Source organism: Talpa occidentalis, unplaced genomic scaffold (genome assembly GCF_014898055.3).
Source record: "Talpa occidentalis isolate TD23 unplaced genomic scaffold, MPIMG_talOcc4v2.1 talOcc4.15, whole genome shotgun sequence".
In the NCBI taxonomy this organism is placed as follows: Eukaryota; Metazoa; Chordata; class Mammalia; order Eulipotyphla; family Talpidae; genus Talpa; species Talpa occidentalis.
In genome coordinates, this window is record NW_023601543.1 from 60,346,890 (window position 1) to 60,370,920 (window position 24,031).

Genomic DNA, 24,031 nt, shown 5'->3' on the forward strand with positions numbered 1-24,031 from the left:
AAAATTAAAAAAAAAATAAAACTGAGAACTTTTGTTTCCTAATATTTCATGTGTGGAATATAGAGAAACAAAACAAAGGAACAGATCAAACCAAACCCAAACTAACCATGGAAATATGACTGTAGATTTGAGGTCACTGGATGGGGGAGCCTGGAATGGGGAGTAAAGGGAGGAGGGAGCACAGTGGATTATGGTGGAGGACTATGGGTGCCTTGGTGGTGGGTGTGGTGTGGCGACATGCATCTGAAGGGTGTCAATTATACCTCTGAATCGGATACAGGGTTGGAAACCAGTGTTACCTCAATAAAAAGGAAAAATGGTTACAAATTTTTTTACTTTGGAGTTTTAGTTGCTAAACTTATAATAATTAACATTTATTGAGCATTTGCTTTCTCTCAGGCATTTATTGTATTATTTATTCCTAACAATTCCAGAAGGGTAGGCTCATTATGCCCATTTTAGAGGTGAAGAAAGTAAGACTTAAAGGGGCCAATTGTCAAAGGTCTTCTGGTGAGTAAAGGGTGAGCCAAGTCCAAATCACTGGTGCCAGAGACTTCCCTTTTCCCTTAGAGCCATTTTCCTCACCACAGTTTGGGCAGATGTTTGGTTTGAGCAGTTGAATGATTTTCTTTTCACTGATTTCTTGCTTACCATGATAGATATACTTATTTATATCTCTGGGGACTTCTCTCATGTTGATTTGCTCTACCTCTCCTGGTGAGGTCCGTTCCAACTTCTCTCTTCTTAGATGTCAATTCCATTCAGGTCAGGTTAGCTCATTTCAGAATGAAAACCAGTACACATGGTGGCTGCTGTAGAAAAGCTGTTAGTGATCCACAGGTCTTTGGGGAGAAGAGTTTCATCTTTATTTTATTTTTTTAAAGATTTATTTATGCATACAAGAACTGAGGTGTAGGCCAGAGGTATGGGGATGTGAGAGGATTCACCAGAGACAGAGTGGGAAGCAGAACAGGTGGATCTACTGAAATACGCTGCTGAGGGAGCAGAGGGTGAGGCAGGAGAGGTCTGCTGTGCCGTGTGGGTTATCTCCTTGGCTGGGGATCGAACTCAGGCTGCAGTGGCTGGCGATAGCTTGATAGTGCTATGTCTTTAACCCCTGTGCCAGTAGGGAGGCCTGAGTTTCATCTTTAATAAATGTAGATGTCTGTTTAGACTCAACAAGTATTCAGCGTAGACTTGAAAATTTGAGAAGATGTGTATATATAAAAGATGGGTCACTGAAAGATTGTTCTACAGAAAGATTATCTTAATACAGAGGGTGTGGTGAAAGTTCCAAAATATCATAGGAACTGTTAAATCTGCAGTTCAACAGTTGGTGGATGTCTATCTTGATGTTATCAGCTTGATTTTAAGAATATAAAGGTGACATTTGGGAAAATGAATGTAGTACCAGAGAGACGTGGTACATTGTTAAGTCTCTTAATGGGTTTGCAGGGAATGTTCAGAGACAGAGTGAATTCACCTTGTGCTCCAAATTGCCATTCTAAGCAAATTTATCAGCTTCAAATGCCCTGTGCTCCATTTCATTTGCGCCCTAGTGCTTAATTTCTGTCTGCTCACTTCTTTTGCTTATTCTATAGACTTATTGCATTATGTAAAAATAAGTAGTATGTGCCTTTAGAGCTAATATATCATGAGCATTGTTTTTAAACATAAAATTATGCAAATGCAAAATTATGATGCATTTTATAGTCACAATGACTTTTTATATTTCTCATAACATATTAAAATACCCCATGCAACAGACACTGATTATGCAGTATTTCTTAACTAACAACAGTGTACTTAATGTAACTAATAAAATGATATCTATGATGGGGGAGTGAATCAGTATTATGATAATCTTTACATTTGCCTTTCCTGAGCTTTGGTAAGGTTAAATTAATATACTTAATGTTACATACAATTATTAACACTGACCAAATTTTTTTATCTTTTATTTTGATATCATTGAAGCCCAAACCAGGATAAAGTCCTGTCCATAATTGTGATCGCATTATCTGCCTTGTCAATAGCTGTGGTCAGTAGAATACCTGGTTTCTCCATTCTGCAGCGCCACGGGAAAGAGCTGACAAATGCCAGCAGCACAGCTAGGGACCGCCCTAGGAGGAAGCCAGAGAGAGATTTCCAATGCAGTGTGCAGCCTTAGTGCTTTGGTACCTTCCCCAGCTAATGACACCTTGATATTTTCTTTTTGGGAAAATGGCAGAAAGACTAAGAGTATAAGTTTGCTACAATCCCAGGAAAGGTGCACAGATAAGCTTTGCTATTGTATGCAGAAGCAGGATTCAATAGAATTCTGAGAGAGATTGGAAAACCCTCGTGCAAGACCCTTCCGACTCCTAAAAAGAAGAGATTCTTTTATGCATTTCAGGATTCTAAGGAAAAGGTGATTCCATAGATATTTTCTACATAACAGTCCAATGTGACTCCCCCACTAGGCAGCTTGGCCATCCCGCTGGCCCCAGCTTGCCTGCTGGGCTGTAGCATGTCGCTCCCTTGTTATTTTATGTGGATGAACATGGACTGACAGATGGAAGCCTGTCGGACTTTCCTGTAGCATGAAGGTTGGAAAAGGCTCCAGGGGCTCCAGCAGGTGTTTCTTTCACTGAAGGGGCAGGGATTCAAATGTAAATTGTTGTTACCTAGAATCCCTGCCTTAGGTTATTATCTCTTTGTCTATAAGAGAACTTTCCTTACCATGATTCTTAGTGGCAGGGACAACCAAACCTTTCATTCCCGTTGCTCTTTTGAATAGTTATTGGGCTGTACTGACTAAAGTTGAGTAAAAACCTTAAGGCACCTCTAATTTGGGGGAGTCATTTCTGGCCATCTCTGAACTGTTGGTGCTAGAAGCAGCAAGCCATCCAAGATGAGAGTATAATGATCATTTGACCAAATTGGCTACCCCAAGTTGCAGCAACAGGGGTAGAATTCACTTCAGGCCTACCACATGGTCATCATGGACTTAACAGTTTTGCCTCTTTTTCTCCTTCTGTGAAGTGAAGCGGGCTGAGGATTAGACAATTTCTAGGCTAAGAAATTATGGGATTCACTAATAATTTGACCCAAAAATGAACGTCTCAACAAAATCAGTTGACCTGGGTATTGGGTACAAACACAGATGCAATTACCTTGATAATGCAGTTATTGAAGCTGAAGCTCAGGGCTCTTCCTCTGCAGGAAACCCAGGACAAGGCCCTGAGCCTAATTTTATCTTAATAATTTGACATTCATTGTCTTGAAGAACTTCCAAGTTATATAAGCTTCAGGCCTCCCCAAACCTGGTTCTATATCTGGATTACTAGAACATAAGAAATGAACTTTGAGGTAAATGAAGGCTTTTACCAGTAGTATTTCCAACTGAGATGGTAAGCAGTAAATCACTGTAAAGGAACATTAAGATTCCCTTTTAAAATATATCACCTCTCTGTCAGTTTGCTGAAACCTAAGTTAATTGTGGGTAGACATTAAATATATATGTCTTTACAAGTCACCTGGAATTGGAGGAGTCAGACCATTTGGGAGACAAATGTGTCTCAGGATCCAGCAGAGTGCCAGTTTAAGAAGACATTTGGGGGAAAAGCTTTATACAAAAATGTATGCTTTTTCATTTATTCAACAAGTAATTTTTGACACCTGAAATATGCAGGCTGCTGGGATGATAGAAAATCAAAGACAGAAACTTGTCATTCAGGCGTGAGTCCAAAGCCTTGTGAATATATGCAATTACCCAGAGAAATAAGATCTTGAGTCACAGTATCCAAAAAGATGGATGTGGAGTTACAAAAGTCAGGGGTGATGGAGTGAAACAGTTCCAGGCTTTTATACACTAGATGGCACTGTGGGTGCAGAGGAAAGTTCTAAATTGGTTCTTTTGTTAGTTAAATCTGTTGCAAAAATTATGTAGTTGAGAAAACAACACTGTGTTACAAAACCTGTAACTATGGGGGAAAGTGTAGAATGTATTCTTAATTACTTTGTGGTTCCATAGATGTCCTCTTTTGATTACACTATTCAGATTAGTATGTAGAGCTGTCTGTGTATACCCTTGTTGGGAGAAATTGATCACACCCCAATTTGCTAGAAATCAAGTAGTGCATTCCCTGTCATTCCTTATGGTCCTTTCCATGAAATGAAGGTACCTGTCAGTGGTATGTTTGATGTAATAGTTAACAATGATAGGGTCTGCTGCAGTTCTGCTGAAATACAAGATTTAAACGGTTTTTATTTTATTTTAAAAGATTTTATTCTTATTTATGTGTACAAGAACTGGGGTGTAGGCCAGAGGTGTGGGGGATGCAGTGAGAGGATTCATCAGAGACAGAGTAGGGAGCAGAACAGGCAGATCTATTGAAATGCACTTCTGAGGGGAGCTGCGGGCGAGACAGAGAGGTCTGCTAGGCCATGTGGGTCAGTTCCCTGGCCAGGGATAGAACTCATGCCACAGTGGTGATAGCTTGATAGCTCTGAGACTTTAATCCCTGCGCCACCAGGGAGGCCCTGAACTGTTTTTAGTACCACAGCTTTTTAATAGCCCCAACGATAGCAACAGGAGAGGCTCATGAGTCACTTCTGTCCTGACAAACCGGCTGCACCCTTTCACTGAGCCCGTGAGAAATATTTGAATGCATTCTCTTTGCCAATATATCTCCTGTGAGCCATGTCTGTTAGGACAGAACAGTACTCTTTTGGGGGATTATGTGTGCATGCATTTCATACAAAGGCTGCTAAGAAATCTAAAGAAATGTGAAAGTTGAATTTTTGTCAAATTAGAGTCAGAAGGAGTCTCAAACCCTCAGCTTTTTGATCAATGAGTTAAAGTATTGATTTGAAAAGTTATGTTAGCTTAGATGACAAGTTGATGTACATTTTCAATTATAGAAGTGTGTACTAAATTTGTACTCTTCTACAGTAGAGCTTTGACAATGGAAAAGGAAATCTTAGGCTGGGGACTCCTTTCCATCAGGAATGGGAACAGCTATGGGGGGCGAAAGCTTGTGAAAGAAGATTCTTTGGGTTGTTTTGTTTTAGCAAAGATCCTGGCATCTTCTTTGCCATTAGTGGTGGGACAAATACAAATGATTTTTGAGACTATTGGGTCAAAGTGTCATTTGCTCTGGAGAGTATACTTGATTCTGAGAGATTATGTACCCCCAAAAATGACTACCTAAAGGCTTCTGGGCCGTTAATTCAGTCTCCAGCTTTTTCTCTCTCTCTTCTTCCTCACAAATGATAAGTAAACCAAGAAAATCAGCAGTATTTACCACTTAGCACTCCCTTTGAGAGAGTAGGCAGTGGCTATTTTTAAAGTTTTGTTTGTTTTTAGTTTTTGCTTTATTACATTTTAGTACAATTATCATCCTTTCTTAGGCAGTAATAAGAGCAACCTGGAATGGTTGTTGGTGAGAAGTTTTGTTTTTGTTTTTTTGAACTAGAGAATGAAGTTCCATGGCCTGGGGTTGAGCTGGAGGAAACCTAGAGGGCTAAGAAAGTGGGCACAGGAGAAGGAGCTAGGGGATGGGGATGGTAAAGGCCAAATAGTCAGGAGTCAGTCCTCTTGGAGAGAAATTTGATTAGTGAGTGTTGACTGAAGATAGGGAAGGGCTAAATTACAGGTTAAGATATGGAATGGGAGGCACAGAGTTCCAAGTTTAAATTTTCTTATCACTGGAAAAATCAGGGAAGAACAAAAAAAAATTCAGAAATGGGAATGTGATGACAAAAATAAATGTTTACTTGTTGGACATAGACAGTTTCTTTTTTTCTTTCTTTTGAACCAGTGGCCATTATTGAGTGAGTCCTGTGGTTTTTGTAAACATGATTGAAACCTACTCTCACAGGATTTCGCTGTGTTTTGTTTGAAATAGTTTAAAATAGTCTACAAAGATCTCCATGTTCATCTTGAAAACATAAGAGACCTTTCAAAACAGCCATAATCAGAGCAAAAAAAAATATTGATGTTTCATTTGCCTTTGTTTTGTTATAGAGAACTTTACCTCGATTCCATGCAAGCCTCCACCTCCTCCAAAAATAGAAAGGAAATTTCCACCTTACAACGGCTTCGGTTCTGAAGAAGATTCTCTCCGCTCTTGCATAGGCCTCAGACCCACACCTCATCAGAAGGACTTCAGGAAGTACATGGAAAAAGACAGGTGCTTGAAGGGACCATGATTTTTAAATTTTTGATTTTATTTATTTTTAAAGATTTATTTATTTTAGGCATACAAGAACTGGGGTATGGCCAGAGGTGTGGGGGATGAGAGGATTCACCAGAGACAGAGTGGGGAGCAGAACAGGCGGATTGACTGAAATACACTGCTGAGGAGAGCAGGGGGCGAGACAGGAAAGGTCTGCTGCAATATGTGGGTTAGCTCCCTGGCCAGCCAGGGATTGAACTGATATTGCAGTGGCTGCCAATAACTTGATAGGCTGTGTCTTTAGCCCCTGTGCCACCAGGGAAGCTTCATGATTTTTTTACTTTAATTAACTTATTTTTTAATGAAATACCTTTTTTCACATCCTTGCTAATTTTTTGACAGAACAGGATTTCTCCTTCAGATGTGGTCACTGTAGCTCTCCCACTGCCAAAGTACCCCTTGTTTATTATGCTCTTTCTGCCCTCCTGCCTGCCTTTCTCTCCCCTCCCGTCAAGGATGTGTCAGATCTATTGTCAGCTTTCTAGGTTTGTCTTTGTTAGTCTAATCTTTCCCAGGTGTGTTCAGGGTTTATAATACAGTCCTCAGGATGAAGCAGATGACACTCAGCTTGTCTAATTGTAATGGTCCTGGGACCACTGTTATAGCTTTTCAATGAATTTGATTATAATGCAGTCTTAACAGATTCTTTAGAGTGGTTATTATGTTTTTTTTTTTCCGTTTTCTTGAGATACAACTGACATATAACATTGTGTAAGTTTAAGGTGTACAATAAAATGATTTGATATAGGTATATATTGCAAATGACCACCACAGTAAAATTAATAAAATGAGTTAAGCACTTCACGTAGTTAGATTTTTTTCCCCCCTTGGTGATTACTTTTAAGATCTATTCTCTTAGCATCTTTCAAATATACAGTGCAGTACTGTTAACTGTTGTCACCACGATGTGCATTATATCCTCAGAACTTATTCATTTTATAACTGGAAGTTTCTATCTTTTGTCTACCTTCACCCATTTTCCAAACCCCACCCACTTCTAACAGCCACCAACCTATTTTTTGTTTCTATGAGTTCATGGTGTTTTTTTAAAATAGATTCCACATGTAACTGAGATCATACAGTATTTTTCTTTCTTTGTCTGACTTATTTTACTTAGATTAATGTCCTCAAAGTCCATCTGTGTTGTTGTAAATGGCAGGATTTCCTTCTTTTTTATGTGTAAATGATATTCTGTTAGGTATATAGTCATGCATTACTTAATGGCATTTCAGTCAATGATGGACCACATATATGACAGCCCTTCCAATGGGCTATACCATATAGTCTAGGTGTGTAGTATGCCATACCATTTATGTTTGTATAATTGTACTCTATGACATCAACACAATGATGAAATTACCTAATAAGATGCATTTCTCATAACATATCTCTTATCAAGCTCTGCATGACCGTGTGTGTGTTTATACACACACACACATATATACATGAAATTTATATACACACAAACACACACATCATATTTTCTTTATCCATTCATCTATCAATGGGCACTTAGGTCATTTCCACGTCTTGGTTATTGTGGAGTGCTGCAGTGGACATGGGAGTTTTCTTTGGGACAGTAATTTTGTTTCTTTCAGATATATACTCACAAGTAGAATGGCTGGATCATGTGGCAGTTCTATTTTTGACTTTTTGAGAAGCCACCATTTCCACAGGGGCTGAACCAATTTTCGTTCTTACTGACAGTGTGCAAGAGTTCCCTTTTTTCCACATCCTTGTCATTCAGCGGTTGTTTTAATAAGTGTCACTTGGAGGCTCCTAAAGTCATGGCATTCCCAGTCTATGTTGCTCATACATGTGTATATACATGTATATACATGTACACACATGTATGTATAGTGTGATATATGCAGTTCACCCTCCAATAATAAGGGGGTTAGGGACACTAACCACCATGCAGTTGAAAATACATATATTAATAACTTATGGTTATCCCTCCACATACAGGGGTTCCACGCTTGGGGAATTCAACCAGCTGAAATCCATGGCTGATTGAATCCATGAATGTGGAACCTGAGGTTAGAAAAAAATTTCCTATAAGTGGACCCACATAGTTCAAACCTATATTGTTCAAAAGTCAAGTGTGTGTGTGTGTGCAGGTGTGTGTGTGTGTTTACCTTTCCATATATATTTCTTCTCAAGATGGTCTCTAGGAAATTATGTAGAGTAGGGGTCAGCAAACTTTTTCTTAAAGGATCAGATAGTGAATATTTTTGGCTTTCTAGATAATTCAGCCTCTGCCATTCAATTCTGTTGTCATGGGGTGAAAATAGCCACAGACAGCTCATAAACAAATGTGTGTCTGTTTTCCAGGAAGACTTTATTGATGACACTGACATATGAATATCAAATCACAAAATATTTTTTAAAGCCTTTTCAAACCTTATAAAAATGTGGAAAACCATTGTTAGCTCATATAAAAACAGGTGGCCAGCCGTATTTGGCCACACACTTTACTGCACCTTGGTATTGAGCCTTCAGTGATTTATAAGTGTATTTCAGGATGTTACTTGACAATGTTTTTAATTTAGTTGAGTTCAGTAACCATAGATTGCTCCTATGGCTAAATATAATTTCAAAAGATGGACTTTCAACAGTGTTTCTAATGTAAGTAAGAGAAAATCTGCCCCTGAGTTGTGAATAGAATGTGGGTACAGTCCTGGCTTTTTGCTTCTGCAAGGGAGAATAAGCCTTGGATAAAAAAGTTGGGAAGGAGAGTTGGTAGGAAAATGTTGCGGATACTTGAACAGGATGTGGGCTAGGAATCAAAGTCCTGTGTGAGGCAAATAAAGGACGAGGAAAAGCTATGGAGCAAAATGATAAAGGGAACACGTAGTAACACCAGGAGGAGAAGAAAAAGACAGCATCCTGAATTTGATCAAATTTAATGGCGTTCGATGTAGAATATTTTGAAGCAGAGAGTACAGTGGTTTTGATATAACTGTAAAAATGGTAAGAGTATGTTGAGTTTATAGAACATACAGAAGACTGCCTTTGATGTCCTGCTTAGAATTTTATGTTTAAGTTTCAGAATCGGTGTTAACTAAAGTGTGACCCTCACGCTTGTTAGAAATGCTAATGTACTCTAGCCCAGGCCAGCTGAGGCAGTGGCTGAGAGAGTGGGGCCTGGAACCTCTGAACCAGCCCTTCAGGGAGTTCTGCTGGGCACTTGGGTTTGAGAACCACTGGTTTCCATCATATAAGTGGGACGCCAATTTGTACTCCATCGTCCTTTGTAGAAAGTGGTATTTACAGGGAGTTTCAGGGCAGGACTTTTGATACTTTTCTCATACTACTGGTGTTAAGGGCAGCCACTTAAAGGAGGCAGGCAGAAAGAATATCCCTATTGTAAAAGGAGAGGGAATTTTTCTTATAAGTAAACAGGAGGAAACATGATTCCAGGGTGTTGCTTCTGGAACCCAGGGGAAAACTGTTCTTGGTGGGTAGTCGCATGAGTGTCTCTGCCTGTCTGCAACCCGTCTCAGCTTGTGTGCAGAGCACTGACTGTAGACAGCTCTCTGCGTCATGCCATGCTGTTGGGCCAGGAGATGGTACAGGCACGACATCTCTAATTTTGTTTCTTTCTGTCCACTACTTATTCTTTGCCAGAAATATCCTTCCTTCAAGCTCCTCCCACACAGTGACCTTGTTTCCATAGTGACTGGCATATTCAGCGGGAGATGTACAGTATGAGTTTGAATAACCTAAGGTTTTCAAAACTGTGAGAACCTAAGGAAGATGATCTCACAAAGCATACAAAGACAGTCTCTTATTGTAAATAAACTGTGAATTGAGAGGTGCAACTTGTACATGACATGTATGATTATTTATACTGCTATTATAAATTTACTGGGTGCTAATTGTATGAGATTGGTGCTGATATACTGAGTCATTGAAGGAAATATTTTCAAATGAAAGCCTAGGAGGTTTTTGAGGTACATGAAAACCTATTTTGTTTGAGTAAAAATTTACTGTGGTGGCCTGCTGGGCAGATTGTCCAGTCTGACTTGGGAGATCAGAATAATATCTTTCTTGCTGTATTCAATTGAATTACTTTCTTTTTTGTGTGCCCACAATACTCTGCTGATGATACCTATAATAATATTACTACCAATAACAAGCAATTAGTGGTTACTATGTGCTAACTAGTTTACAATATGTGATCTCATTTAATCATCAAACAATCTAATAAAATAGATATCATACCCATTCTTTCCATGAGGAAAACTGCAGCTCAGAGAGGCTACACAATTTTCCCAAGCTCACACGGCTAATTTTTGGTTGAACTAGAACTTGAGCACAGGGAATTCTTCTGGTATTTTCCTTTCTTGTCACAGAACTGGCATTTACCACAGTGTATGATAATTACTTGTTTATGTAATTGAAGTTTCCACCTAGACTAAGAACTCCTTGAGGATAGGGACTGGTTGCATTGCTTACCTGAGAGTTAAAACAATGCTAGCTACATACTTGCGGCCTAATAAATATTTTGTCCAATAGAGAAGGTATGGATGACAAAGTGAGTAAATAGAACAAATATTCACCCTTCCAGTTCTTAAAGATCAATAGAGAGATGACTTCCCACCAGGAAGGTTATTATAACCGACTTGTGTTATTCATAACAATATAGCATTCAAAAATTCATGGCTTCATCTTTTTTTAAAACTGATGAAATCCACTTTTTATATAACTTTTTAAAATTAAGTTGACTCACTTCATCTATATATAGATAAAGTTACGACATGGTTGCTGGACCTAATTATTTATAAATTGTTGGGATGATGGGAAACAATGCATTAAAAAGAAACAGAGGAGTATATGAGTCTATGCAGTCTAAATTGCATGTGACAGATTATGGACAGTGCAGGAGTTTTGAGTAAGGTGATCAGCTCTGAGGGTGGCCGTGGTCAAGCACAACTCTACTGATTGGGGCCCAACAGGATAGACAGGGCTCTGGGCTGGCACAGGGAAAGATGAAGGTGTGCCCTAGGGTAGAGAATGACACCAAATGAAGGCCTGGAAGCAGAAAGGAGGTTGGCATGGGCAGTAAATGAAGTAACTTGTGTGGATTATTGTGACAAATAGCTCCCTAAATGTGTGTGTATTTGAACCTGATTATCAGTGCCCCAGAAAGCCAAATTAAGCAGTATAGGTGGTCAGTAGGAAGCAGGGGAAAATGCTAAAATTTTTTTTTTTTTGTAATTTTTTACTGACTTTAAAGGACATAAGAATACTATGCAATGCCTTAGATTTTCTGCATTCCAGACATGGTCTTCCTTATTCACTCTGTACAATAATGGTTTGATTTCTTCTTAATAGACTCAATTATTCATCGCAGTCCAATGCTAACATTTTTTAAGTGCTGGGAGTATTGTGATGAAAATAAAAGAATATTTAGAGAGGTTTGATAATTAGCTTATTAAAAAAATATCTGAAGGCATTTGCAGTGTTTTTCAAAGTGTGTGCTACAACATCGTCAGAATCTCCCGGGGAGCTTATTAAAAATTCAGTTTTTTTCTGGAAATGCAAGCTAACTACTCATACATATCTCTGGGGGTGGGATTCTGGATTCTGTATATTTAACAAGCTCCCCAAGTGACTTTTATAGACAATAAAGTTTGTGAATAGTTGGTCTAAAGATTTTGTTTGAGCAGATCATATTCCTGATTGACAAGATCTGTAGAACAGTAGAATTCAGTGGAAATGGCATATTAAATATGAAAAATCCACACTTAACATACACACTAATTTATATAAGTTTCAAGAAGCTAAGTTGATTTTAGTTTTCATTTGGTCTGATGTTAAACTTCATTTAGTTGTTTCAGTGATATTTTAGGCCTTCGTAAAAGTTATGGATCTTTCAAGAGAGAGGAGGCTACCAAATCTGTTTACTACTTATGATGTAGTAGACGGTTGACAAGATGTAGCTTCCCTGAGCACTATATAAGGTCTATCTTAAGTCAGAGAAACTAGCAACTAAGAAAACAGCTATAGCGATCTTGCTGTTTTGCCCAGGGACTAGACCTCCAAATTGCTAATTTCCATCTCACAGGAAGCTTCAAGTTGGGAATGCTGGGAATGTTGACTCCATGCTTTTCAGTCCTGCTCCCTTGGACAATCAGAGAACGAGTTAGAGAAAAGCAATTGCCTCTGCAAATAAGATATTTTTTTTTTCTTTTCAATCACTGTAACACCAGAAAAGAATGAGTTTAAGCTAAGGAGAATCAGAACTAGAGTTTCTTAGAGTTGTGACAGGGAGTAACAAAGTGCATGGTTTATTTTACTATGTGCCTCCTTGTGGTAATGATTTTGATTATCAAAGACCATCCTAACGGTTTATTTAGTGTTTATTATGAAGTCTCCTTTTTTTACTAGCTGTTATCTACAGATATGCTTCTGTTGACAGACCATACATTAATTTCTTAAGTATCAGGCATATAACTTTGGAATTTATGTTTCTACAACCTGATCCTATCTTTGGTCTACTAGACTATTCATGCATAAAATTCTAAGTGCAAATTCCAGTCTACATGGATTTTATAACAACTTTCTAAGCAACTTCCTAACAACTTTACAAGCATCTGTTGAGGACTTCCTATGTAAAAAATGTTGTATTAGATAACCGTTAATAAGATGCAGTCCTTTCCCTTGAAAATAGATTTGTAATGGCTGCTTAAAATATGGGTGAGAAGTGCTATAGAAGAGCCAGGTCTATAATACTTAATAAAGCATGTGACAGGGAAAATGTAACTTTCCCTTAAAGGGATTTGGGGGGAATGTTGGGGAATTGGAGGAGTTACTTAGGGAGGAGAGGGTGTGAGGCTGGAAGGAAGAAAGGAAATGGGCATGAAAAAGTGAGAGGAAAATGGGGAAGAGCCTGCAGGCACCAGCAGAGCAGACACTGGCACACTGGGCACAAGGGCTAGGTGCTGAGCTTTGTGCTGACATGTGTTTGTGATTCTTAAACGGTCTCATGGGTAGAGAACAGCTGTTTAATTCAGCTTGTTTGAGCAGTGTGCTTATGACATGTGTTTTGGGTAGATTCTCCCAATATGTTACCTTGGACATCTAAAGAATAAGATACTTCAATATACTGAGAAAATTCTGCTTATAGATTTAGAACATTAATCATAAAACAGATGACCCTTTTTCTACTCCAGAAAGTTATACTATCTGAAAACCATAGCATGTCTGGGGTCAAGGGTGTGAATGGGTGTAGGGAGTCAAAAGGTATAAATGTCCAGATATAAAATAAGCCTAGTGACTGTAGTTAATAGTACTACTGTTGCATGTTTGAAAGTTGCTAAGAGAATACATCTTAGAAGGTTCTCATCGGAAGAAAAGGTTTTGTAACCACATGTTATGATGGATGTTAACTGGACTCATGTGATCATTTCCCAAAATATACAAATACTGAATCATTAGGTTGTGCACTTGAAGCTGATAAAATTATGTACCAATTATGCAACAGAAAATGTAAAAAGAAAACGACAGCACACTTTTTACAGGATTTTAAATATACATAATGTGTGGAAGATTACTTGTATAATGCTTTAACCCTCATTTTTCTTCCATTTAGCTATGGCAACATAAGCAATACGCTCCGTTTTTTTGCAAAACTTTTCACACACAAATGTGCCGATGCCGACAGGATGTTTATTATTTCATATTTTCTCAGTGATAACACAATGTCAGTGTTTGAACCTATAGAGAGGAATTCAGGTAAGAGATATACCTCTTGGAGCAATTTCCTCAGAACAGTATACTGTCTCTTCATTTTCAAAGTTAGGGGCTATGATCTAATTTTACAGCCTAGCTGATCTAACACAGTGGCTTTCTTCCTTCTTTCTTTAACCACTAAGCTTCATTTAAATGGGAACCCAGATATGTAAAATGATAAAAGAAGAACCATTTTGGTTGGTTCAGTACTGGGGGACTCAGAACACCTCCATTTAGATACTATCTCCCCATCTTCTTAATATTTTTTATCGCTCCTCCCTCGTTAGCCTCTGAGGGCACCTCTGTGGAATCCAAGGACTTTATAGACTAGCAGCCACCAATTCCACACACAACCAGTATGACAAGAGGAAACTGTATTCTTGATAGTACCTCTCACAAAACGGTGTAAGACAAGAATGCCAGATTCACAAATTTAGTCTTTAGAGTCCATCTTTCTTTGGTTTTTCTGTCTGAGGTTTTTGCCAAGATTCCAGCAGCAAGGTCCACCAATGCCTCTGCAGTGTGCTGGTGCTGTGGCCGTTGCTGAGCAGAGCCACTGATTTTCACTTACCAAATCATGGAACTGTTAGGGTTCCATTCTCTGTCCTAACATGTTTGAAACCTTCATCTGTGTTAGTAACACACATCTGGGAGGAATCATTAGTGGTATGCTAGTTAACTGGCTCTTTGAGAAAATTATAAAAGCCCCAATTTGTACTGTTTGCTAGTTTTCATCACATATATACCCACCATGGCCAATTTCAGGCAACCAACATTTTGACAACTGGCTTGCAAAATTCCTGAAAATTTAACAGCCAGCTCTTTTATGAGCTGGTATGAGCACACCAATGAATAATGAATAATTTGTATAGCTCAGTCACACTCGTCAGTGATTTGAAAAATGCATCAAATCTTAAAATGTAAAATTGAATTGGGATGAATATAGTCATGCTCTTAAATGTCAAAAAATCAAATCTATACATCAAGGATGGGAAAGATGAGGCCAAGCAAATTGCAGCATGCATAAACCAGGGAGGGTGATGGTAGTCGACTACAAGCTTATAAATAAAAATAGCAGCCATGGTTGAGTACTTACTGTTATCATTATAAGAACTTTATGAAATGAAGTTTCATGTAATGTAATCCAAGATGGGGTTAAATTTGCAAGGGATTTATATTGGGAAATGCTGGTGAAGGAAACCATGGAAGAAGCCAGAGGAGGCGGGAGAGCTGTCAGACTGCAGTACATGTCTGACTCCTGTGAAGGACAAAAGGAAGGAGAAAAGGAGAGGTCTTTGACTCAAGTGAAATTCTAAATTACTGCAAGACTCCTGGGGAGTCCTAGAGCCAAAGTCATTAGTTGGAAGAGCCCCCAACTTGCAGGAATGGGCATGCTCTAGTATCCCTACCTTGCTTAGTCATTTGTTGGCAACAGCCTGTGGGAAGCATCACCTTGGCACAAACCTGGAGGTAGATTTCAAAACATAGCAACTGGAATCTTCCTCTGTGTTCCCCATTGTAGGCTATCTGAGAGGTACATTTTCATGAACTCCCATAGATTTAATTCTCATACAGAGAGATTCATAGAGAGTACACAACTCCTTAAGATAATCCCATGAGCAAGTGACAAAGCCAGGATGATCTCCAGCTCGATTTGGCTCCCAAACCTCTATCTTTCTACCACTTACGGTTTCTGAATGTGGTAGGAGGAGCATGATAAAACTAGTCCAAAAAGCTTATTGTTAGGTCTCAGGATGTATTCATAGGTCTGAAGAATTTAGTTCATTATCAGTTAGAAAATACTAGAGTCACATGTTGTAATCTGTTGACTGCTTTGCAAGAGGTCACAGACCAAATAATGCCCATGATGATAATTTTGGAAAGAATGAAATATGTGGCATTGCTAAAAGAAACAAAGATATTTTACCTGTGGAAAAAAAGATCAATGGCACTCCCATAATTATCTTCAAACACTTAATGTGAGCGCATTTCTGGAAGAGGGGCATCTTACACTTAATCTGTCAGAATAAGCATAAGACATCATCTGGAACAAATAGGTGGAAATAAGCTCAAATGAGGAATGTTCTAGCTGAGGAATATCTTCCTGATATCCCAGTTGCCAGTATGCTTTTGGGAGATGCAGGTACTTTCTGAATGTTTAAGTGTTTGAATTGGGCAGGAAGTAGAGAGAAAAGAAAAGACTGGAATGCCATATCACATTTTTCTTTACATACTCACCTAGGAAGTCTCATTTCTTCACCCACTGGCTCATTCCTCCCTTCAGTCTGAGAATAATAGGCCATTATGAGTTCATTAGCCAAGTTGTGTGGTCTCTGAGCATGAAATAGCTCAAGGCAAGTTGTATAGTTCTTTTAAGAATAAAGGCTACTCATTAACTTATCTCTTTTTCTATAGGGTATACTGGTGGGATGTTCTTGAAAAGAAGTCGCGTTAAGAGACCTGGACAAGAAGTCTTTAAAAGTGAACTATCGGAATATATACAAGCTGAGGAGCTGTATGTTGGAGCCAAAGTGAACGTGAATGGCTACCTATTTCTTTTGCTCAATGCTGATGAGTACACCTTAAACTACATGGAGAACAATACAGATAAGGTGAACTGGCTTTGTGTAATTCTTGACTTGTCTCTCAGTACCTGGTAATGTATTTTCCTTTCTCTAGGTCTATTCTTCGTTTTGCACCCATTTTACATTGTGCATTCACACATGTGGGCATGAATAATAGATCATTGAGACTTGGCTCCGGGTCCCATCATACAGGCCATGTTCTAGTCTATTCTGTTTACAAGTTGGGTTCTCTGCTGCCCAGCATCATGGATGCCAGGCACAGGCAGGAGGCAGGCCCAAGGTTGAATCAAATTTCTTGCATATTCTGCTGATGTGGACAATGTTTTCAGAAAGAAATTCGGCAACTATTGAACAGGAAGAAAATCTGGTGCCACACACTGTGCTGTCCCAGTTAATCGGCACAAGTCTGCAGAGAAGGCCAAGACCTGAACAAACTGAAACCCCGAGGGAAGCCCATAGTTGCTGGGGTTGCAACTTCCATCACAGGAGCTACCTGAGGCCTAAATATGAATTCAGGGACAAATTGTCAACAGTGAGCTCAAGGAAATTTTTTCATCTGAAATAAGGTGAAAGATGGGTACTGTTACTAAAAGTACTACGTGGCAGTGCGATAATGTGTGTGAAGTGTTGAGTTCTGTGTGGCCCAGGGCAAGCTCAGGCCGTGTAGAGTGTAGCTAATGTAAACTAGGGCTATAGTTTCCAACACAGGGTGAACCTATATCTTAATGTAAAATACAGATGCAGCATGAATATATATATATTTTTAATATATGAAGGGCTTTTTCTTTTCAGAAAGATGAAAGCTGGGTAGGATATTATCTGGTATCAGTGTCCCAAGTGAAAATATGTTATTTTAAAACTACCTTTAACAGGGATATTCTAAGCAGAGAGAGATTAATATACGCTTTAATATCAGTCTGCAGAGTCTTTTCAAAAGACCTAATGGATCCTATCATGGAAATAGATTAAAGGAAATGCAAAAAAGGGAGGGGATGGGGGATTGCAATAGGTGCCAAACTCCCTGGTGGAAGAGAGAGAGTTTTATACTAAATTACCATTAATGTTTTTATTTTTAAACATAATCTTTTCATTTTTTAGCTCTTAGCTATAATTATTTACAACATTATGTTTTACTGGATTGAATAAAAAGTATTCTTACAAAGTCAAAAAACTAACCACATGGTAGGCAACAGAAATTGGGAGCTGCCTGGAGAGGGACTGTTTGGGGATTGCAGTGCGGGTGGATCTCTGACCCCCAGTCTTGCTCTGCTCATAGCCTGGTGAGACTGGTGTGGGAGTAGGGATTGTGTTCTGGGCCCTGTGGCCTGCAGTCCCTTCAGCTCAATTTTTCTAAGATCTGGGCCTGTGCAAATGTTGCTTATTGTCCTAAAACCTTCACTGAAGTGATACAAATCTGGTCATCAAAAGGATGGGGCTCACTATATCCCAGGCATGTTTAAATAGCTTTCTTGTCTTCCCCCCTTCCAGTTTCCTTACAGCAACCTTCAGCTTGCCCTACAAAAACTGAAAGAGGTAGAATCAAAATCCAGAGAGATCAAGCTGGTGTTTGCAAATGCTGACTGCAACCTCACGAAGAGGGTGGATTATAATACATTCAGGTAAGCAGTATTCTGCTAGTAATGATCTGTTTTCCCCTCAACATTGTCCAAATAATAGAAAGAAAAAATTCTTCTCTGTCTAATTAATTAACTACTTCGTATTTATATGACATTGTGGTCAAATTTCACCCTTTCTAGTAAATTTTACACATTTGCAAATTAAAGGCATTTATAAGGTGAGGACAGGCAGAAGCATAGAATCTTAATTGGTCACATGAAGCTAAAACTTTAGGATCCCACTAAAAGGCAAAGCCCATTTGTCAGGGATCAAAGAATTGCATTTGGGGGAGCACAGATTTGGGTAGAAATCCAAAACATGTCCCAAGGAGGAACAAAAGTCAGGGAGTTTTATATAGAGAAAAAGGAGGATGTGGTGAAGCATGAGCTAACAGTCAGGTGAAAGAGTCACAAGATAAAAGTAAGTAAAAGTTCACTCTTATCAGTCTCTTTAAATAGAATATTCTTATTCTTTCTGGCTTCTCAAACAACTGTGAAACAGTTGCCTTTTGCCCCAGTTGAATCCAATTTAGATAAGACAACAAAATGTTTTTTATCTGCAGTGGCTGCCTGACTCCATTTTAAAATGGCTCCACTTATGTCAACTTTTCACGGTCACATTTTCTTGTGGCTCATTCTGTTGAAGGGTCAGGGGAATGCTGGGAATGAGAAAGGCAGGAGAAAACTGCAGCTAAGAGCATCTCTTTTATATCTAGGGAATAAAAGAGGGACATCCCCTTAGGAATGCCATCTAATTGGAAAAGACAGGGGATGCTTCACTGATTATCAGAGAAAAGGTATATTTATGCATCTGTGCATATGTCTGCATGCAACTCATGTATTTTGAAAGATAGAAAAATACAGAAATTGAGAGAAAATATGAGGATACTTAGAAATATTATAAGAAATCTTGAACAATAAAGATTTCCTCTGAATTCTGGGACTGTCCAGTGGCTGACCTAGGCAAGTTTCCAAATTGCATGCACACAGGAAAATTCAAATTCAGGGTCTAGTGTATAATTGTGAAACAAAGTGACTAGAGCATTCAGGAGAATCATGGATGGAGGACAAAGGAGACTTTCTCTTTAGACTGAGAATTCTGGATCCTGAAAACTACTGGTTGAGGAAACTGGGCTTGATGCACTCAAGCTGTGTGCTGAAAAATGCGTAAGTTGAGCCCAGGAGACAGTGACAGTGAGGTCTTTCCAACTCTGCGTCTGAAGTCGCTTCTTACATTGGTACCTTGCGACCTGAGCCAACCACTAGGCCCAAGGTGTCCCCAATGCTCATTTGTTGTTTTAACATAGCTCTTCTGTGTTTCTAAAACATTCTTTTGAAAGAAGCAGGCAGAGGACATATATATATATTTTTTACATTGCCCAACCTTCTGGGTTCAATAAGGACTTATAGCTCTTTGTTATTGTTCATAGTAGTACACATGTTCCTGGCCCTTTGGAAAACAAAAGGAGGCAGAGTAAAGAGCAAAAACAATCGTTCAGGCTCTGGACTAATGGAAAGCAGTGGAGGAGAAAACAATTTCCATCAGAAATGAGGGAGTGGTTTTCCCAACGCATCCATTCTCCAAACACTCTAGCAAAGTTTGTTGGAAACGCTTTAGTGAGTTTATGGGGCATTCTGGGAAGCACTTAGGCCAAACAGAAGATCTAAGGAGGAAGAGGTTTTTTTATACATGGAGACCTGGCCCTAATTGTGGGTGGAATAAAGGACTGCCTCACTGTCTGCTTGAATGGGGCTGCATGCTCAGAAAGAACCAACTTCCCATCTTTTGACCCTCTCCTGACTAGAAATTCCTGAAAGTGAAAATTGGATCAGGTCATGCCTGGCTTGAAAAACCCTTTAGTGGCTTGCTGTTGTCCTTATAGTAGGATCCAAGCATTTGACAGCAGCTGGCAGGACCTTGAGTGATGTGACTCTGTGTACACATTTCCAGAGTCAGTACTACTTTTTCTGTAGCCCAGGCTTGCTGGTCTCATTCACTTTTTCAAACATGTCAATTCTTTCCTCCCTCCAAGCTGTTGCACTCATGCTTCCTGCTCTTGCAGTGCCCATACCACCACCCTTTTCATGGCCAGCTCTAGGACTCATCTTATGTGGCTCCTCCTCAGAAGGACTTTCTTTCTGACTGTCCTACTAAAGTAGATTATTTGCTGTTATCCTTGGCCCCTTGCTTGTATTTTTTTCACATTATTTGGCACAACTTGCAGTTAGCTTTATTTTCATATTGTCCTTGGTGTGTATGTGTTCGGCATCTCTTCTATTAAGAATGCGAGCTTTCTGAGGGACAGGGACCATAACCATCTTTCTCACAGTCCTATCCCTGGCACCTAGCTCTGGGCTCAGGACTTATCATAGTTCCTGAATTGAATAATGAACTGCTAGAATTATTCTTGGGGTCTCTAGAGCTGGTGGCATTGTCTCTATATGAGATTGTAGAGTAGGAGCCAAGATATCCTGGTCCACATGACATGCTCGGTGTCAGGCCCTGTGCCTTCTGTGCTTGGCTGCAAATATGGCTCCCTAACTCGTGGTCTTCAGTCCTCTCTTTTGCTCTTCATACTCTTTCCTGGGCAAAGACAAAGGAAATACTTAGCCAGTCATTATGATACCACGCCCTAACTTAATTCTGTGCTTGGCCATTTCACGAGCTAATATTTTTCTTTCTCTGTGTTTATGTGTACGTGTGTGTGTGCTGGCTATTCTAATCAGAACATAACCTCTTTGAGAACAGAAACCTCCATTTCTTGCATTCTGCTTTAGCTTTATCACTTTCCATGGCACCTGGTAAATAGTAGGGTGTTAATAAATACTTGTTGAGTGGCTATGTTTTATCCAGCCCTCACTGCTTGGACTGCCGCCTGGAGGCGATAGTTCCTCAAGCTCAGACCTTTCTCCTGAACTGTAGGTCTGGAAATATGAATGTCTCCAGGACAGTTCCTCCTTGGGTGCCCCTTAAGCTTCCCGAAATAACTTTCCCAAAATCTACCTCATTTTCTTTTTCCATAAAGTGGCAGCTGGGGACCCTATCTTGGTAAATGCTGACATACCTCTTCCCAGGGCCTGGGCCAAGGTCTACCTTTCCTTCCCCACACCCTTCCTCGGCTTGACTTAGTCCACCCAGCCCTTTGACATTGCGCTTCTTAAACTACTTCTGCATCCCCAGCTTCACTGTTGCAGTTCAGCTTATCACTACTGTTTACTTGGACTCTCTTCAGAGCTGTGTAGCTAATCTCCTTGTCTTAACTCTCATCCTCCAGAGTTTTCCCCGAAGTGACCTTCCTTAAACCTGATGATGTCATTCCTCTGCTCTAAACCTTGCATCAGCGCCTCACTGTCTCCAGGGCAAATCCTAACCCTTCAGTGTTTCATGTGGGATTGGCCATGATGTAATCCTTGCTTACCTCTCTCCCTTATTTCCACTAGAAGAATACCTTTGTAGAAGTCTCTGCTTATTGAGTGTGTTCTGTGGGCCAGATGTGTTAAGCTTTTCATCTACTGGCCACTGGTAACCCCAGTTACTTGTTTACCATCCTGCCTCCACAGTTGGCTCCTGCCATGTACAATGAATGTTTGCTGAATAATTTAATGAATGGTCCTATTTTTCACATAACATTCAGTCCTAAAATTTATAACAAACAAATGAATAATTGATTACATTGCACTAGGGAAAGGCAATCTGTCTCTCCCAGGCACTGGCATTCTGAAACTCTTAACATGTGGGTTTATAAGTACACTGGTAAATGATCCTTTGGCAGGTGGAGTCAGGCTTGTGGCATAGGCCTCTGGGCTTGCCGCTTTGGCCCTGCCTCTCTCACCCGGGGTTCATAGCTTGAAGTCCAAGTATGCACCTGGGACCTACTGCTCTAGGCAGTTGTCCAGACTCTGGGCATTTCCTTCTTTTCCTCAAAGATTTATACCCCTCCTCAGGGAAACCTCAACGGTGGGAGCTAATAAAACTACCTCTGTGCCTTAAGATATTGAATTCAGGTGTGGGCCTTCCCGAGCGCTTTCCCTCAAAATTGACCAAAGGGAGTGCAGGGACAGGTGTTGTCAGGCAATAGGAGGCAGTGTAGGGAAGGACTGCTTCTCTTCTGTCTTGTGGGGGTCACTATTTCTGCCTCTCGGTTGGGCCCATTTCCCTGGGATTTTCTTTCAGGGTCTGTCAGCTTGGACTGTGAGAGCTGCTGATTGTTATCAAGGATGTGTAGAGAGCCTTTCTCAGAGCCTCCAGGTACCTGGCAGGGAGTCAGGCAAGGACTAGGCTTGGCAGGACAAATATTTCTTGCAATTAGGAAGATGGGCCAGGGTAAAGCTTCCCAGTTTGGGCCTTGGATCCTGAACCTTAGGTGGCAGCAGCAGCAAGGGCCCCATGTTAGGGATAATGTGACCAGCCCCTTTAAACATGTGCCTCCCCAAATCTTTATCTACCCATCTAAGATGATATCTGCCCAACATAGCCTGAGTGTATTTTGGTTTTCTGTGTGCTCACCTCTTCTTTCTGCCTGGGTGGAACTCCCAGAGGGCGTGGCCCGTGCTTGTGTCGTCCCAGGATCCTTCAGTTCCTCGTGTCTCAGGCATCAGTGAACACAGTTCTTCAGAGTCCCTGTTACCAGTTGCAGGGTCAGAAGATTTCCTGTGAACATCCAAAATAAATTCCTTCTGATACTTAGAAGCACAAGAAAATTTTCTGTTTGGTAAAACTAGAACTCATCCCAAAGGAGGGTCTAAGATAAGTAGATCTGATTTTGGACTTTCAAACCTGAATTTCCTCTCTGATATTTGTCAGCCTGGTGTCCTTGAGTAAGCTGCTAAATGATGTTTTTGCCTATAAAATGGGGGATAATAACCCCTACTACACAGAACTGTTGTCATGAATAAATAGGATAATGTAAAGTTTTGATTGTAGCATACTTAGTGCTTAGTGGACCCTAGACAATGAAAATGGTTACCCCTATAGTTGCAACTTTGTGTTACTGAAAATAAGTAATTGGAATCTATGTCCTGTTTTCCATATTTCAGTAAGTTACATATTTACCCATGCTGAGGTCATTGAAAGCATTCTTCAGTAAATGATAGTGGAAAGAAAGCTTAAAAACTAGGAGGCCATGAAGGTGAAAATAACATTATTGGTGGAACAAGGTTGGGAAGCATTAATGTAATTCACCTTGTTTTGTCCTTTACTTCAAGGAAGAAGATTGTAAATTTAGTGCTTAGAACATTGTAATGATCTCATCCTGATTTATCTCAAACAGTTCTCTCTCCCTTTCTGTGGTTTTGCCATATCTTTATTTGAATAACTCTGTATACATTGTTACTGGTATTTTCATTGGAAGCTAGCATCTTTTAACAAAGCCACTGGACTACACATCTGTATGAACCAAAGCAAAAACAAACAAACAAATCCCCAAGACATCCAAACATCTTCTTTGCATTATGAACCAATTTGACAATGTTCATAGCCTGTCTTTGAGATGGAAACTTCAACTGACATTTTTAAAAACAGCGTTTTTTGAACCTTCCTGAAAGCATTAAATATAAATAATGTGATGTCATAGGAAGAATGCTGGCCTGGGAATCAAAAAGACTGAAATCTTTGAGCTGATTCTGTCACTGCTCGGTGGTGGTGTTTATATTGGTGAGGGCTTCATTTTAAAGTGTAAAATACTCGCTGGCTAGTTAAACAGAGAAGGAATTTATTAAAAAGATCCTGGGTGGTTCACAGTATCTTTGGAAGAGCTGGAGAAACAAGCTTGAGGCTAAATTCTAGGAGCAGTGCCCAGAACTGGGCTGTAGATCTTGCCCGATGAGAAAATGGCCTGCATCTGTTAGCACTGTACTACCCACAAGTCCT

At 39.8% G+C, this 24,031-nt stretch overlaps 1 protein-coding gene across 1 annotated transcript in view; it reads left to right on the forward strand.

The window, feature by feature from the left end:
- Positions 1 to 24,031, forward strand: part of EFHC2 (EF-hand domain containing 2) — a 189,754-nt gene that overhangs the window by 79,778 nt on the left and 85,945 nt on the right. Inside the window, exons 7-10 of the mRNA XM_037511680.2 lie at positions 6,011 to 6,176; positions 13,822 to 13,964; positions 16,377 to 16,573; positions 18,035 to 18,165. Of these exons, the coding sequence (XP_037367577.1) occupies positions 6,011 to 6,176; positions 13,822 to 13,964; positions 16,377 to 16,573; positions 18,035 to 18,165 (637 nt within the window). The remainder of the gene's footprint in view (positions 1 to 6,010; positions 6,177 to 13,821; positions 13,965 to 16,376; positions 16,574 to 18,034; positions 18,166 to 24,031) is intronic.